At 36.6% G+C, this 18,314-nt stretch overlaps 1 protein-coding gene across 1 annotated transcript in view; it reads left to right on the top strand.

The window, feature by feature from the left end:
• Positions 1-18,314, top strand: part of LOC106882434 (MAP kinase-activated protein kinase 2) — a 137,901-nt gene that overhangs the window by 70,632 nt on the left and 48,955 nt on the right. Inside the window, exons 3-5 of the mRNA XM_052976307.1 lie at positions 5,440-5,504; positions 7,302-7,381; positions 17,897-18,023. Coding sequence (XP_052832267.1) covers positions 5,440-5,504; positions 7,302-7,381; positions 17,897-18,023 — 272 coding nt within the window. The remainder of the gene's footprint in view (positions 1-5,439; positions 5,505-7,301; positions 7,382-17,896; positions 18,024-18,314) is intronic.

Below are 18,314 nucleotides of genomic sequence, written 5' to 3'. Positions count from 1 at the left end.
ATATATATACATATATATATATATATATACATATATATATATATATATGTATAAGTGTATATATATATATATGTGTGTGTGTGTATATATGTATATATATGTATATTTGTATGTATATGTATATATATATATATGTATATATATATATATGTATATATATATATATATATATATATATATATTGTCTGATATATCTTCTATTTATGTTATATAGGAGGGATTTGAAACAGATTTAGTTGCTATTACTAGCAACATGAACTACCACATATTCTCCATTTTACTTTTGTGTAGCATACATTTTATAAATGGCTGAACCTGAAGTTTTGCCCTATATAATCACTACAACTGCTGTTGCTACTACTACGACTACAGTATAATGTTGATATTTAACATATATATTACACACAGACACACACACATATACATTACATATGGAGTTCATCCTTGTGATATTTGAACTCAGGAAACACACTTAAGTACTACTAATTATTCACTTCACTGGTCTTCTCCATCAGTCTTCCTGTCTGTCTGTTTGTTCGTCAGTCTGTTGATCTGTATGTATATATTTGTAGTCATGATAGCTATTCAGTGAATGACATAGTTCACCATATTGAGTTCTGTCCCTTTGGAGATGTAGCTACTACTACTACTACTATATATTTACACTGATTTACTAAAGCACAAGTACACAAATGCGTACACTACACACACACTCTTAGAATAATTTCTCTGATAGAAGATTCTTACCTGAGATTCCAAACGGTAGGATTGAATCTAGAAACATAGTTGACAGTCAGGCACTTTATTAACATACTCATCGTTATCATCATCAACATAATAATAATGATGATGATGATGATGATGATCATCATCATCATCATTGTTTAACGTCCGCTTTCCATGCTAGCATGGGTTGGACGATTTGACTGAGGACTGGTGAAACCAGATGGCTACACCAGGTTCCAATCTGATTTGGCAGAGTTTCTACAGCTAGATGCCCTTCCTAACGCCAACCACTCCGAGAGTGTAGTGGGTGCTTTTACGTGCCACCGGCACGAAGGCCAGTCAGGTGGTACTGGCAATGGCCATGCTCAAAATGGTGTATTTTACATGCCACCTGCACAGGAGCCAGTCCAGCGGCACTGGCAACGATCTCACTCGAATGTCGTTACACATGCCATCCGGCACAAGTGCCAGGGAGGCGATGCTGGGCACAGGTGCCATGACGATTTCGCTTTCTAATAATAATAATAATAATAATAGTTCTTTCTACTATAGGCACAAGGCCTGAAACTTTGGGGGAGGGGATGAGTTGAATACATCAGCTCCAGTGTATAACTAGTACTTATTTCATGAACTGTGAAAGGACACAACACGCAGCCCGGTCCAGGATTCGAACTCACAACCTCACGATCGTAAGCTCGACGCTCTAACCACTGAGCCATGCGCCTTCACTCTAATAATAATAATAATAATAGTAATAATGATAATAATAATAATAATCCTTTCTACTATATGCACAAGGCCTGAAATTTTGCGGAAGGGGGTAAATCAATTACATCGACACCAGTGTGTAACTGGTACTTATTTCATCCACCCTGAAAGGATGACAGGCAAAGTCGACCTTGGCAGAATTTGAACTCAGAACGTAAAGATGGACGAATGCCTATAAGCATTTTACCCAACATGCTAACGATTCTGCCAGCTCACCTTAATAATAATAACATTAATAATAATAAAAATAATAATTATTATTATTATGATAATATAAATATTTATAAGTAGACCTTTCAGCAATGCAGGTGAGAAGTTCAGCTGAGTATGTAAGGTGATACCAATGAAACAAAACCAAAAACAAGATATTGTATTACCTTACAAAGGTTATTTAATGGTTCTGTTATATTTAGGGAAAGATTCCCTTTATCAACAATAAGATAGAAAATAATCCAGGAGTTCAGAGTAAAAGTGTTGGCATTGGCAGGTGACCAGAATGGCTACTAACATATCTGCGCATGTCTGTGTGTGTGTTTGCACGTGTGAGCATGTATGTGTGTATGTATGTATGTGTGAGTGTTTGTGTGTCTGTGTGTGTGTGTGTGTTTGTATGTGTGTGTGTTTGTGTGTCTGTATCTGTGTGTGAGTGCATGTGTGTGAGTGTATGTTTGTGTGTGTGAGTATGTGAGCATGCTTGTGTGTGAACATGCGTGTGTGTGTGTGTGTGTGTGTGTGTGTGTGTGTGTGTGTGTTTGTATGCGTGTATGTGTGTGCGTGTATGTGTGTGTTAGTGGTTTACGTTTATCTGGTGCAGGCAGAGCTGTGTACTTTCAAAGCTTGCTTTGCATCCACATGGTTTCAGGTTCAGTCCCACTGCACAACCCCTTGAGCAAATGTCTTCTACTATATCCCAGGGCCAACCAATGCCCTGTGAGTGAATTTGGTAAACGGAAACTGTGTGGTGTGGAAGCTTGTCATCACTATCATCATCATCATCATCATCATCATTTAACATCTGTTTTCCATGCTGACATGAATTGGCGAATTTGACAAGGAGCCTTCAAGCCAGAGAGTTGCACCAGGCTCCATTTGTCTGTTTAGATGTGGTTTCTACAACTGGATGCTCTTCCTAATGCCAACCACTTTACAGAGTTACTGGGTGCTTTTTTTTATGTGGCACCAGCATGGGAGCTTTTTACATGGTGGTGCCAGCACAGATGTGACACCAGTATACGTGTGTATTTGTATACGCTCAAGGCCTCACTGAAGTGCTTTCAGTAAGCACAAAACCGCCCTGCCTGCTATAGCTGCACCAACAGAGGTGTCACTTCCTATGAACAGAATAGAATTGCAGGAACATGAACAAAATGTGAGCTGTGCGAGTCCAAAGTCAGCTCCTTGCCTTCATTCCCAGCAGACCACCAGTTCCCAACCTGTGGCAGAACCTTCTGAGCATACATCGACCTGATTGTCCACAGCTGGATGCACCACGACCCATCTTCTTCTCCTGTGTGATATCTTTGGCCCTCGTCCACAATGACAGATGAATATTAACCATTAATGGCGGTGCCCCAGCATGGCCACAGCTCATGAGCTGAAACTAGATAAAATGAAAAAAAAAAATATGTGTGTATTTGTATGTGTATGTGTGTGTGTGTGTGTGTGTGTGTATAGTGTTGAGTGTGGCGAATGGTTGTGCCTGATAGTCTTTGGTGTTGCTGCTAAGAAGGGAAATGGTGGTGGAATTTGTAGGCATTACTTGTAGTCTTGTTTGTTTTGAGCCAAGCTAGTTGTTGTTGTTGTTGGTGGTGGTGGCGGCGGCGGCGGCGCAGTTCTTGTTTATTCTCAAGTTGATCGTCATTAAACACAGAACTATAATTCAAAGATATTCCAGTCGTTCTTTCACAAATATTCTAAGCCTACATCCCTACTACCCTACAGGTGCCTTTTATCTTGCTTAGGTTAGTAGAATGTGAATTGAGGGTCATCTATCTGCTCTGTCTAGTAGGTTGGGTCTCTGGAGAGATTTTATTTTTAGATTGTTGTTCACCTAAATCTGTTGTGTTGTCAAGTAAAAGGATGTGACACACTGGAAATATCTTATTTACTAAGAACTTGAACAGGAACCAAAATGATTTTAGGATATTGTGAAGCTGTTCTTAAGTTTTGCCGATATCTCTAATTGTTGGTAAAAGTCTGACAACTGAATTTGAAATCCTGTTATGGCAAACTGAGACCTTAACTTTATTTTTTCTATAGGAAGTGTGTGTGTGTGTGTGTGTGTGTGTGTGTGGTCTGTTAAGAATACTGTTAATATGGCTAATTAATTTTTCTTAATGTTGAATGTTAATAACTGATACATTCATAGGATGTGTCCACATACATATTTACATACTTAGGTGACTCTCCTAATGCAAATAGTTTAGGATAGTCCAGCTATACTTTCCTTGGTCATGTTTCTGTTATTTAATTTCTAAATATTTAACTTTGTGGCAATGTTAAGCCAAACATTGTGATTTAGCATATTAAATAGAATCTGCTTTCATCAAAACATCTATTTGTATAAAACAAGAAGTGCCTTTAGACTTCTTGTGTGGGACTTGAAGAGCTGAAAGATTGGCAGAAGGGATTGCTAAATTAGTTTTTTCATTCTCAACTTCTTGGTATTCTTCCAGACATTCTCCTGCTATTACTGGTATGCATAGACAGGTTCCTTATTGTGATTTTGAATTTGTGTGCTTTTAGTTAATCACTGGATTTATTGCTGTTTTATAGAATTTCTCAGAATAAACTGATTTCTTTCTCTCACATCCTGTCACAGACATAGAGTTAATGCATTTTCTGCCACCTCCTCCAAAGGGTTCTCAAACTTATTCAGCCTCTAACCCCTAATTATGTAAGTTCTGATCAGATTATTCATCATTCCCTCCACTTATATTCTCATTCTTGTTACTTCAGACGAGCAACCCAGCCTAACCCAAATTGTGCCAACTGTGAAACCAACCACTGTAATCAACCACTTTGAATTCTTCATTAATCTGAGAGTCAAATGACATAGTTCGGTCCTGTTCTATTTTTATTCACATAATCTGAGATGTGGAATGTGTCTCATTGCTTTCTACTCTCTCCTTGAAATTCCATCAAATTTACTTCCATTTCCCATTCTGTAGCATTGTCAGAGAAGGTGGTGTGGGGCATGTTTCCTTTGATTTTTCTTTGGAACTACTTTTACGTTGACTTCAAATTTCCTACAACTATTTAAGTCTACAAATGAACAACCTTACAGCATCGACTGCACATTATCTCTTACAGTCTGTCCACCCCTGTACAAAGAAGAGCTTATATTTACAGTCTTTTCTCCCATTTGTCCTAGAGTTTGGGACAATAGGAAAGAGATTGTAGATGGTTCTGATCATAAAGCTGATTCCTAGTGGCCCTGTGTGCCATACCTGTCATTCCTATTGGCTCTGTGTGACATTTGTTATTCCTATAGGCCCTATGTGCCATATCATTCCTATTGGCCCTGTATGTCATGTGTCATTTCTATTAGCCCTGTGTGCTGTATGTCATTTTTATTGGCCTTGTTTACCATATGTCATTTATATTAGCCTTGTGTGCCATATGTCATTTTTACTGGCCCTGTGTGCCATGTCATTCTTACTGGCCTTGTGTGCTACATAATTCCTATTGGCCCTGTGTGCCATATGTTATTCTCATTGGCCCCGTGTGCCATCCATCATTCCTATTGGCCTGTGTGCCATATACAATTCCAGATGGACCTGTGTTTTCGTTAATGTTTGAACTAATCTTCTTTTAACTATATTTTCTAATGAAACCTTGAACATTCTGGAATTTCAGTCAATTAGTCAGCAAGACATTAATGATTTAGTCTTCATGCCAGCAACATTTAACATAAACTTCAATACTTTTCTTCTTCTATTGCAGTATGAAAGGTGGAGAATTATTTACTAGAATCCAAGAAAGAACACATTCAGCATTTACTGAACAAGGTAAGGAATCCCTATTCCTAATGGATTGAGTGTTTCTTTAAACTATACCTAGCAAGTGTGAGGTGTTCAGCCTTTCTTGACCTCTTCATAATTTAATATAGTAAAGAAGAGCTGTCTTCAAATATTTAGAATCTATTGAGAATGGTCAATGTGTGAAGGTTTTCCTGAACCTTCTACACTGGGAAACAACAGTGGGATTTTTGCCTACAGACCCCATTGATTCCTATTCTACTCCACTGGACCTCCATTTAAAACAAAATCATATATTTTTATAATTAAATATTATTAGGAATTTTATATAAAAAAAAATTGTTAAAATACTTTGTGCATTGTAGAAGTATAACCAATTTTATTGCAGATTAATTTTAACAGTAAAATCTTATATGGACCCTGGTTGAGAACCACTGAGTTAAATCTTTTGAAAGTGAGTTGTTTAGTGGGGGGGGGGGATATAGGGAAGGAGGTTGTTCTAGAAAGATGCAGAGAAAGTGTTTAGTGATGGATTGAGAAGGGGCAGAGACTGTTGTAATATTAGATAGACACAAGGGATAGAGAGGACACAGCTGAATGGTGAGACATTGGTTTTGATGTACTCATGAGTGAAGGTTTATTTATCAAGTGGACATTTTATTCACTACAATTTCAAATATGTGTGGAATGAGTGAAATTTTAGATGCGCAAACAACACTTCAATGAATGATTAATAGGTTTACAAACAACATAACTTTGTGAATAAAGAACAATACAGTATGTCCTCGTGTTAAGTGACTAAACTCCTGAAGGTGGTAGATGCCCCAGGATGTTGATGATTTAATGATTAAAGCAACAGGCCCAGTACATTAAGTAGAGGATGTATTAATTTATTTAACAAGAACCAAGTGTTACAGGACTGGTTCTGTTGTAATGTGAGTGAGGGTGTGGTGATTTCGCCATGAATGAGATAGAACTAGCACCATGATAGTCATTTATCAAGTGGGATTGTGTGTGGTAAGAAGTGTGCTTCCCAACCACATGGTCTGGGTTCAGTCCCATTGTATGGCACCTTGAGCAAAAAAGTGCCATGCTCAAAAACACAACACACAGCCCGATCTGGGAATCAAGCTCACACCTCCTGATTGTGAGCCCAGCACTCTAACAACTGAGTCATGTGCCTTTAATCCCCCCCCTTTTACCCGCACCCACTTATTACACTTGGTATAACACTAGTTACAATGTGCCACTAGTGTAACAATCTCTCCAGCATTTTTATACAACACTTGTAAGTTGTCCTTGTCTCACGTGAATAAAGAAGTACATGCTTTATAGACACTGATTTTTGTCTGCAGGAAAATACCTTTATCCGCCATACTTGCTTTTTACGATTTCCAAATGCAACACTTCCCTTCCCTATTCGATAGTATATCTCTGTTCAAGACCACCATCTCTTGACAGTTTACTTCCAAGGTAAACAAAGGTATCAATGACTTCTAAACTTGTTCCATTCTCAAAAATGTTTGGTTCAGAATATGTTTGTCCTGGAGATTCTGAAGTCATCTGGAGGCCGTGGTTGAAGCCAATGGCAATTTTATTGAATAGATTTACTCCTTAATATTTCAAGATATTTTTTATGTAATCTTGGTAAATATATCTGTTAAAATGAGATGTCAGTGTTATTTTTCATTTTTGCGAAATTTAAACAACAGTTTATTCACCACACCCTCTATGTATGTGTGTGTGTATGTACTTTTATCCACTGCATGCATATATTTATTGTGTTTAAGCATTTATATTTAAGAGAAATATTGTTTGTTTTTGTAGAAGCTGCTGCCATCATCAGAGATATTGCTACTGCTATCGATCATCTACATTCTATGGATATTGCTCATCGAGACATTAAGGTGAGTTGGATTATCATTGTTTGATGACTATGAAACTGCTGCCGTGCTCGCTGAATGTTGATGGCGTGTGTGTGTATAATCCTACCTGGTGCATATTATTTAAGTACCTAATTCTCTCAGGAATCATCATCAAGAAAATGAGATGACAAAGAGATAAATGATTATCTTATGAACTTCATTAGCTTACAGCCGTTTCTGCTATAAGATGCAGTGGACACATAGTTAAGTGCCTGAGTAAACACCTTACAGCTTCATCAGAGCCTCAAATATGAAGTGCAAGAATTACTAGATAAACCACCAACACCTGAAGATATTTTGGTAAACAATAACTCCCTACTTGAGTGATCTAGGTGTTCCAGAATATGACTTAAAAGACCTCACTTGGTTGCAGTAATTTTTAAAGTTAGCCCAAGGCTAATTATTGCTGAAACCCAAGTTATTGTGTGTTGATGAATTATAAGTTCATATCGTACTGCAGGAGTTTAAAATGCCTCAGTCTGCTTTAATAGAAGAGGGACAGACATCTCAAGTTTATCTAGAAAACATATTTGTTGTTAGTCATTTGTTTAGTATTTCAAAATCTGGAGATAAGATCTGCCATTGACACTGGCATTCATAGACTTTTTAGTTTTCTGTTTTTTGATATCTTTAGAGAGAGGATTGTCTTTGATTTTATCTCTTACGAAAACAACAAACAACAACAAAAACAATAGTGACGACAATAATAATAGTTTCAAATTTTGACACAGGGCTAGTCATTTAAATGAGGGGGTTAAGTCAATGACATTGACCCCAGTATTCAACTGGTACTTATTTTATTGACTCTGAAAAGATGGAAAGCAAAGTTGACCCTGGCAACATTTGAATTCAGAATGTAAAGTCGGAAGAAATGCCACTAAGCGCTTTCCTTGGTGCACTAATGATTCTGTCAGCTTGCTGCTATTATTATTATTATTATTATTATTGTTATTATTATTATTATTATTATTATAACAACAACAACAACAATTAAAAAAATGGCATCGGAGGGGCAATGCATACCCTGCATGCTAACAATTTTGACAGCTCATTGCATTAATAATAATAAAAATAAGAATAATAATTAGAAGAATAGTAATAATAATAATAATAATTAATTCGTTTTATTGGCCACAAGGGCTAATATCAATTAAAAACATATAAGGACAAAGACAGGACGAAGGTTGCAAAAGGTTTTGTCCGAAAAGGTAGGAAAGTTCGTCTAAACAGAGGAAGAAAACGGAGAAAGATATAATAAATAAATAGATAAATAAATAGATAAATAAATAAGTAGAACTCCCAAAGGGGGAGGCGCTTCGAAAAAGGAAAGGTTACACGTGGAAAAACCCATAAAACCACGGGAGCCTGGTCAGAAAAAATAAGAATTATTATTATTTCTACTCTGGGCACAAGGCCTTGAAAATTTTTGTAGGGAGGGGACTAGTTGATTACCTCGACTCTAGTGCATAACTGTTACTTATTTCATCAACCCTGAAAGAATGAAAGGCAAAGTTGACCTCGGCAGAATTTGAACTCAAAATGTAGCGGCAGACGAAATACCACTAAGCATTTTGCCCGGCATGCTAACAATTCTGTCAGCTAGCTGCCTTGATAATAATAAGAATAGTAATAATAATAATAATAATGATGATTTCTTTCATTTACCACCAGGGTGAAGTTATGGGGTTGCGGGGACAGTACAAAGACAGACATAGAGTGTTGGGGGTTACATTCTATGGAATGATAAAAAAAGAAGGAAAAGAAAAGTATGCTCGGTGTGCAATAAAAGAAGGGAAGTATACACAGTATACGACAGTAAGAGAAAGGGTAACGAAAAATGACAGTAATGTGGTCCTCCTGATGCAGGAGGACCTCTTGGGTTATTCAAGGAACTCCTCCGTCCAAGATCTCCCTGAATACAAAGGACAGATACTCTCTCCAATTCCTTTTTCTCTGCCTCATTGGACTACACTTAGAGTGGTACTATCCACTCTTGCCATTTTCGCAACTCTCACCCACCTTTTGATAAAAATTCATTTGAGGACAGCACCTCCCTCTCCACCCTCACTTTCCTTTTAAAGTAAGTGGATTTGGTAGACAGAAACTAAAAGAAGCCCATCATCATTACCATCATCATCATCATCATCAGTATCATCATTTAACATCTGTTGTCTATGCTGGCATGGGTTGGACGGTTTGACCTGAGCTATGTCACATAAAAGTGTCTGTGCCACGTAAAAGGACCCATGCAGTGCCACGTAAATATGCCTATGCAGCATCACATAAAAATGCTCATGTGACGCTACATAAAAGCACCCATGTAGTGCCATGTAAAAGCACCTGTGCGGTGCCACATGAAAAGCACCCAGCACACTCTGTAAAGTGGTTGGCATTAGGAAGGGCATCCATCCACAGAAGCCATGCCAAAAACAGACTGGAGCCTAGTGCAGCTCTCCAGCCCTGGTCAAACCATCCAACCCATGCCAGCATGGACAACAGATGTTAAGTGATGATGATGATGATGGTGGGCTTCTCTCAGTTTCCTTCTACTAAATTCTACCACTCACAAGGCTTTGGTTGACCCGAGGCTATAGTAGAAAGCATTTGCCCATGATGCCACACAGTGAGGCTGAACTCAGAACCATGTCGTTGGGAAGTATGCTTATTTACTGAGTGTTTTCAATCCACAATTTATGTTCAACCTTCTAGTATTGTAAGCGTAGGTCGGGTATGTTAGTATCTCTCCCCTCCTATTTGGTACATTAAACCTCAAGTATATATGTACAAGGAAGTTAAGTGGCCCCCACCTTCTGTAGTATGTTAAATACCAATGTCTTTGTATTTAATTGTCAATAATATTAACAGTTCGTTGTGTGTGACTTATGAAACCTTCCACCTGTTTTTCCTATTTCTCGTTTCTTTTTTGTTTGTTTACAAAACACTTTGTGTTGTTGTTGTTGGTGGTGGTGTTGCTATCCAGAATGACTCTGGCCAGATGACACTTTACCTTATCAACAATTTAACCTTGTCTCTGTCTGAGTGTGTACATATTTGTACGTGTGTGTATGCATCTTTGTGTGTATCTGTGTGTATGTATGTCTCACTGTATGTGTTTTTCACAGATGATTTTTTTTCTCCATATTGACTCATTATTATTATTATTATTATTATTATTACTATTATTATTAAGGGGATGAGCTGGCAGAATCATTAGCACGCTAGGCAAAATGCTTAGCAGTTTTTCAGCCATCACTACTTTCTGAGTTCAAATTCTGCCAAGGTCAACTTTACCTTTCATCCTTTCAGGGTCAATAAATTAAGTACCAGTGAAACACTGGGGTCAATGTAATCAACTAGTCCCCTCTCCCCAAATTTCAGGCCTTGTACCTTTAGTAGAAAGGATTATTATTATTATTATTATTAATATGGTGGCGAGCTGGCAGAATCATTAGCACACCTGGCAGAATGCTTAGCAGCATTTCGTACATCTTTACGTTCTGAGTTCAAATTCCGCCGAGGTCAACTTTGCTTTTCATTCCTTCAGGGCCGATAAATTAAGTACTAGTGAAACACTGGAGTTGAGGTAACTGACTAGTCCCCTCCCCTAAAATTTCAGGCTTTGTGCCTATAACAGAAAGGATTATTATTATTATTGCTACCACCAGTTTTTAGTTATAGTTACTGACATCCAGAGTTCAAATCCTATGAGAGTCAGCTTGAGTTTTTTTTTTAATCTTTCTGGAGGTTGATAGAATAACATACCAGTTAAATAGTGGGGGTCAGTACATTGGTAGTTGGTGAACCTGTTTTAGAAATCAATATTGATTATCAGTAATAACAGGTTCAATATATGAATGCTCTCTGCTGCCTCTGTTGTATAATGGAATGGGTTAATTATTATTTAAAAACATTCAAGATTTTTTCTCAAAAGGCTTCCGCTTCCTCCTCCTCATCGTCATCATCATTATCATCATTACTGTCATTGTCATCATAATCCTCGTCACCATCATTGTTGTCGTCATCATCGCATTTAAACATACGTCTTCCATGTTGGTACGGAAGTTAATTTCAATAAATAAATTGAAACGTACTTTTCACTGAAAAACTCTTAGTTTTGTTTGTGGAAGTAAATAGTTTGGAAATGAGAAGTTAATATTTATAAATGTGGGTGGTCACGACTGGAATGCCTTTGTTCATTGGTTTGTTCAAATCAAAAGCCACTCTAGACTTAACAACAACAACAAAATGATAATAAAGCCTTATTTTATTTTAACATTTCATTGAAAAAGATTCGTAAATAAAAAATATTTAATAAACAAGAAACAGTTTTCCACTCTTTATCTTGTTTGTTGTTAGGTCATTGTTACTTTTGTTGTTGTTGCTGTTGTTATCTGTAGAGAAAGGTTTTTTGTTTTCCTGTTTTGTTTTCCTGACAGTAATCCATTTTGTTTTTATGATGAGATCAGCAAGAAGATAAGATTGAAAACCTACTTGTTTGTTTTAAGAAACACATTCTTTGTTTTGCTTTTAATCTGTTTAAATGAAAGAAGTTATTTAGAATCCAATAAGTTTTCCTCCCACTATATGTCACTGCTGTTAATCACAGGGGTGTGTGTGTGCTAGGTAGCTCGGTGCTTAAGAACTTCACTTCCTAACCACATGGTTTCCAATTCAATCTCACTACAAGTGTCTTCTACTGCAGCCCCTTGTGAGTGGATTTGGTAGACAGAAACTAAAAGAACTGAGGGTGGTGAGCTATGTTCTGAGTTCAAATTCCGCCGAGGTCAACTTTGCTTTTCATCCTTTTGGGGTCGATAAATTAAGTACCAGTTACGCACTGGAGTTGATGTAATCAGCTTAATACCTTTGTCTGTGCTTGTTTGTCCCCTCTGTGTTTAGCTCCTTGTGGGCAGTAAAGAAATAAGAAACTAAAAGAAGCCTATCATGTATGTGTTTGTGTGTGTGTGTGTGTGTGTGTGTGTGTGTGTGTGTGTGTGTTTTTCTTGTCTTGGCATCACATTGTGTGATTGTTGTAAATGAATGTCATTTGTTTACAATATTCTGCAAGAACATGTCTGACCAGGGGGGAAATATTACCTGACTCAGAAACTGTGAGGGGTTGGTGACAGGAAAGTCATCCAGCTATACAAAAAAATCTGCCTCGATAAACTCCATCCAACCCATGCCAGCATGGAAAAGTGGAAGTTAAAAAGATAATGAAATGAGGATTAACTCTCTAGCATTCAGATTTCTCTGTCAAATGCAATGCTTATTTATCCACATTGATTTGAATTAATTAATCATGCATTATCTCATAGCTTTGAGATTTCAGTGATGTGATTGTTTATTTTTAGAACGACATTGAAGGATAGGTGTAAGAGGCCAGAACTAACATGTTTGAACATGGAACAGATAGACTATTTAGGTCAGACATGGTCAGTTTAAATGCTAAAGGGTTTATAAGAATAAAGGGTTAAAAAATGATGAAATGAGGATAAGCTATCTAGCATTCAGATTACTCTGTCAAATGGCCGATTCAAGTGCTGAAGAGTTTATAACATGGTATAAATTGATAATAATTATTAACCTTTTGGCAATTAAACTGGTCATGTCTGGCCTAAATAGTCTATCTGTTCCATGTTCAAACATGCTAGTTCTGGTCTCTTACACCTATCCTTCAATGTCATTCTAAAAATAAACAATCACATCATCGAAATCTCAAAGCTACGAGATAATGCATGATTAATTCAAAAATATTTTACCTGCCTTAGGTTCAAACTGGCCAGATTTGGCCTCTCACACCAACCCTACAATATCGTTCTAAAGAATTAACAGTTACCTCATCAAAATCTCATTGCTACAAGATAAGGCATGATTAATTCAAAGCAATGTAAATAAAAAAGCATTAATTTTGACAATAATATGAATGCTAACAAGTTAATAATCTCACACATGGATCATAATAAGAAATTAATTTTTTTTTTATCTTCTGTTATGAAATATTGTGTTTGTTGTTCTGAGATAACAGGCCACCCATGCCCACCTCTACCTCACAGCCAGTATTGTCGTGATATGGCTGTGGGTGGATGATGGGGTGGGAAAAATAATGACTGAAGGGTGAGTGACATTCCAGCTGCACACATCCTGTGTTTGTTGAGATATATCTTTTATCTTTTATTTGCTTCAGTTAATAAACTGTGCCCATGCTGGGACACCACCTTGAAGAGTTTTCGTCAAACCCATTGATCCCAGTTTTTTTTTGTTTGTTTGTTAAGTCTGGTACTTATATTATCTGTTTCTTTTGCTGAATTGCTATTTTATATGGATGTAAACAAATCAACACTGGTTGTCAAGCATTGGTGGGTAGTAAACAAACACACACACACACCTACAACAGACTTCCACACAGTTTTCATCTACCTAATACACTCATAAGGCATAATACACTCATAAGTACAAGTTTATTAAAACTTCATTAACTGAAATCAATTATCTTTCTAACAATTTTGTAAGTATTGATAATTATCACATGAGACTACAAAGAACAGAATTATTATTATTATTATTATTATTATTATTCCTTTGTAACACAGTGTAGGTAAAAATGCACCGGAGTCTTTAGTCATCTATTAAGTCACAACAAGGACCTCAGACACATAATACTTTCTTTAAGATGTGCGCTGTGCCCAATAAAGCTGCTTTTTGCAAGACATCAATCTTGCATGGGATTCCCAGTTGCCTTAAGAAGTCTTGAAGTTTCAATGGGATTGAGCCCAACACATCAATCAGCACTGATATCACTTTTACATTACCCTCTCACATTCCATACAGTCTTGCCATTTCCTCTTTCAGTTTGGAGTACTTGATGATTTTTTTCAACCTCTTTACTCACAACATTCATGTCATTTGGTATGGCTACATCAATGATCTGACAGTATTTGTCTCTCTTGTTCAATATGACAACATCCGGCTGACGGTGTTTGATTACACTATCCATCTGAAAATCATAGTCCCAGAGTATCATTACTTCTCCATCTTCCTGCATAACTTTACTTGGTACTTGCTCATACCAGTTCTCTGTTACTTCATATTGGTATTTACAGCACAAGAGTCAATGAAGATACACACACACTTTATCATGGTGGCGCTTGTATTTTTTTTGTGCAAGGCTCTATCTACTTACCAAGTGGGTCACATTTTCCACACTCTTTCCTCAGAGTCTGCATTTCTGGGTGTCAGAAGTTTTATAGATGTTATACTTCACTGAATTGGTAGCAAGAGCCTGGTCTTGTGCAGCAATGATCAGGCTTTCGGTGGTATGCTTCAAATCACCTCGCTCAAGCCATGCCCACGATGCTGTATTACCCTTAACGTCTTGTGTATTCCTTTCAAACTGCCCATGCATTCTCATTTCAAAAAGGTCTTCTTTTCTCTTCTCAGTTCTTTGGTTAAACTCTGCCTTGCCCATCATTTCATCTGCATTTACACCCATATCTTTCGTGGCATATTGCAGCAGGTCTTCATCACTATTTATCAAATACTTGGCAAGCATTTTCCTTTCACTCATTATACAATGGTCTATGCTAATTAGTCCTCTGCCACATTATTATTATTATTGTTATTATTATTATTAATGTTATTATTATTATCATTATTATTATCATCATTGTGTGAGAGAGCAGTGCATGCCATCAAAGTGACACAGGGGTACAAATATACGAAGCCCAGTATAACTATCATGACTACCCATCTAAGGGTACACCAGACACACTCATCACAACCATATGTGCACGACATGGTGATCTTATACAGTTCTATATTTAAGAGATGAGGAATTATTTACATTATTTACATTTGACGGATATTCGTCCTCATCTTGTTTGTTGTTAACACAACGTTTCGGCTGATATACTGGTATTGAGAAAGGATAGAAAAATAATAGATTTATAAACCTTAAAATTCACCCCATAATTGCCCACGGGCATATGGCGTAGTGGTTAAGAGCGCGGGCTACTAACCCCAAGGTTCCGAGTTCGATTCACGGCAGCGACCTGATTAATAATAATAATAATATAATAATAATAATAATAATAGTAACATCGATAGGAATGAGAACCCAGGTTCGAAATTTCCCCAAGACACCTGACGAAGGCTGGAGGGTATATCAGCCGAAACGTTGTGTTAACAACAAACAAGATGAGGACGAATATCCGTCAAATGTAAATAATGTAAATGGTGATCTTATATCAAAATAAACAGCACATGACCTCGCAGGTGGGACCCAGTTAGAATTTTCTTCAGGTTGAGTAGCCCATCCTGCTCAAAAGGTCCCTGAATAAGGTTTATTTAAGGATGATGAACCCATTATTCAAACCCCAAAGAATTCCTCTTGACACATGGTTCCCTCACTACTTTTGCTCATGATCAGAGATGCACATATTGTCAGCCACTAATGGACATGCTTAACTGGTCAAGATCAAGCAACTGACAAGCTAATTTTTGGTATTGAGCAGAATATTTGCTGTAGCCCATCTTTTTATCCCAAGACAAAACAATGTACATAATAACACTTCCAATCAGTTAAGATCAAAAGCCATGAGAGCCACTGCCTGGTACTGCATGAGTGCAATTATTATTATTATTATTATTATCTCTAATAATAATAATAATTCTATTTGTTACATTATCATAATCTAAACTGGTTTAGATCATGTAAATCTAATAATACTCACTCAGAAGTGAACATTGAGTCATGTTTATTTTTGAGTAAACACTTAGAGCAGCAGCAGCAACATAAATTGTGACTAAGGTTTGGTGGAAGATGTTAATTCAAAAACTTATGAAAACAAAGCATTTGTACTCAGAGCCAGAGCCGGTTTCAGCCGGGTTGGTTAACGAAAGGGTTAATGGAAAATTTCAGTTTATTAAAGAATAGTGTCAACAGAGTGGTTGCGAGAGGAGGGGTTTATATAAACAAATACAGCTGGCCCCTGATCGTTTTACTATTTTAGGGTGACTTTGTATCTAGAACAGAACAGATGTAAACAAACACATCCAGTTTCTAATCTGTGTATGTGTATGTATCTAGTGATATATGTATATATTTTTGTCTATGGAGGTGTGTGTGTAGGGATGTATGTAAGTCTAGTAATGTATGTGTGTTTGTGCGCCTGTATCTAGTGATGTATATGTCTCTAGTGGTGTGTTATTGTCTTCAAAATGAAGGTTGTTGTTTTAACCAATGGCCTTCCCGATGGTTCCTGGTGTTTGTCTAGCTGTATCCTATTATTTGACTACCTCAAACTATGCAGTAAAGTGTGTCCTTCCTGTTGTAAAGATTTCCCTGAAGTAAAACGTAGATGTTAACATCATAAACTCATTTCTTCATATTCCAACGTCGTAGAAATCCTGCAAAATTCTTCCAGTCAATACCAAAACAGCATCGTTAGATTTAAGTCTTGGAATTTTTTTAATATTTAAAATGCATTGAACAATAGACAAGGCACTGTCCTCTGGCTTACCAGTTCCTGACAAAATATCCAACCCATGCAACCCATGGAAGACTGATGTTAAATGATGATGATGGATGATATATATATATATATATATATATATATATATATATATTTAATATTTCACTTAGGTATTGAGAAACTGAGAAACCTGGTGTAGAATTCAAAATATATATGCTTCAGAATGAAGCATTAGTCAGGTACAGAGTGCTAATAAGAAAATAAGGTGACAAAAGAATAAAGCGATTATGTTATGAACTTCATTAGCTTACAGCTGTTTCTGCTACAAGATGCAGTGGATTCATAGTTGAGTGCCTGAGTAACACCTTATAGCTTCATCAGAGCCTTGAATAGGAAGTGTAGTTTCAAAAATTGCACATCATATTCATTAATCCTTTGTCATCTCATTTTCTTATACACACACATAATATACATACATACATGGAGAGAGAGAGAGGAATATGCCAAAGATTGTATAATTCAGTTATATACACTCAAATAATGGTTTAGGATGTATTGCCTATTATTAGCAATATTTTGTCTGTCTTTACATTCTGCGTTCAAATTCTGCTGAAGTCGACTTTGCCTTTCATCCTTTCGGGGTCGATTAAATAAGTACCAGTTACACACTGGGGTCGATGTAATCGACTTAATCCCTTTATCTGTCCTTGTTTGTTCCCTCTATGTTTAGCCACCCCCTGTGGGCAATAAAGAAATAAATTATTATTATTATTATCATCATTATCAAATTATTGTCTGTGTCTTTAAATTTCATCAAATTGTCGGTGGCAGTAGACAGTCACTAATTGTTGTTGGCAGTAAAGACATTGCTAACAATTTTTGGCAGTAAAACTATTACTAACTTTTACCAAACAAAATATGCAAGAAATGTTCACATGTTTACTTTTCTATAACTGCGACAAACTGATAAATATATTACAAATATTCTAAAATATTATTTGTATTTTCCTTTCCATATTTTCAGCCAGAAAATTTATTGTACAGTAACAATTCTGAAGATGGTATATTGAAATTAACAGATTTTGGTTTTGCCAAAGAGACGAACACTTCGAAATCATTGAAAACCCCCTGTTTTACTCCTTATTATGCAGGTGTGTATATTTCTTTGGCTCATATAAACTGTAATAAAATGGAAGACTCATCCTAAAAAATGAATTATTTCTTCTTTTACAGTAATCAGTCATCAAAATTTTTGGGATCTGAGATGTTTTGGTTGAGCCATTTTGGTAGAGGCATTTTTGGGACCACCAATTCCACTCTAACTTATTTTACATCAGACGTTTTAATGTCTTTGGCATTCCCACCCTCCCTTCCCTTCCATCTTTCTTTCTCTCTCTCTCTCTCTCTGCATATATATATATATATATATATATATATATATA

Source organism: Octopus bimaculoides, chromosome 24 (genome assembly GCF_001194135.2).
Source record: "Octopus bimaculoides isolate UCB-OBI-ISO-001 chromosome 24, ASM119413v2, whole genome shotgun sequence".
Classification (NCBI taxonomy): Eukaryota; Metazoa; Mollusca; class Cephalopoda; order Octopoda; family Octopodidae; genus Octopus; species Octopus bimaculoides.
Note: the sequence above shows the minus strand (reverse complement) of the source record. Positions and strands in the feature narration are given on the sequence as shown.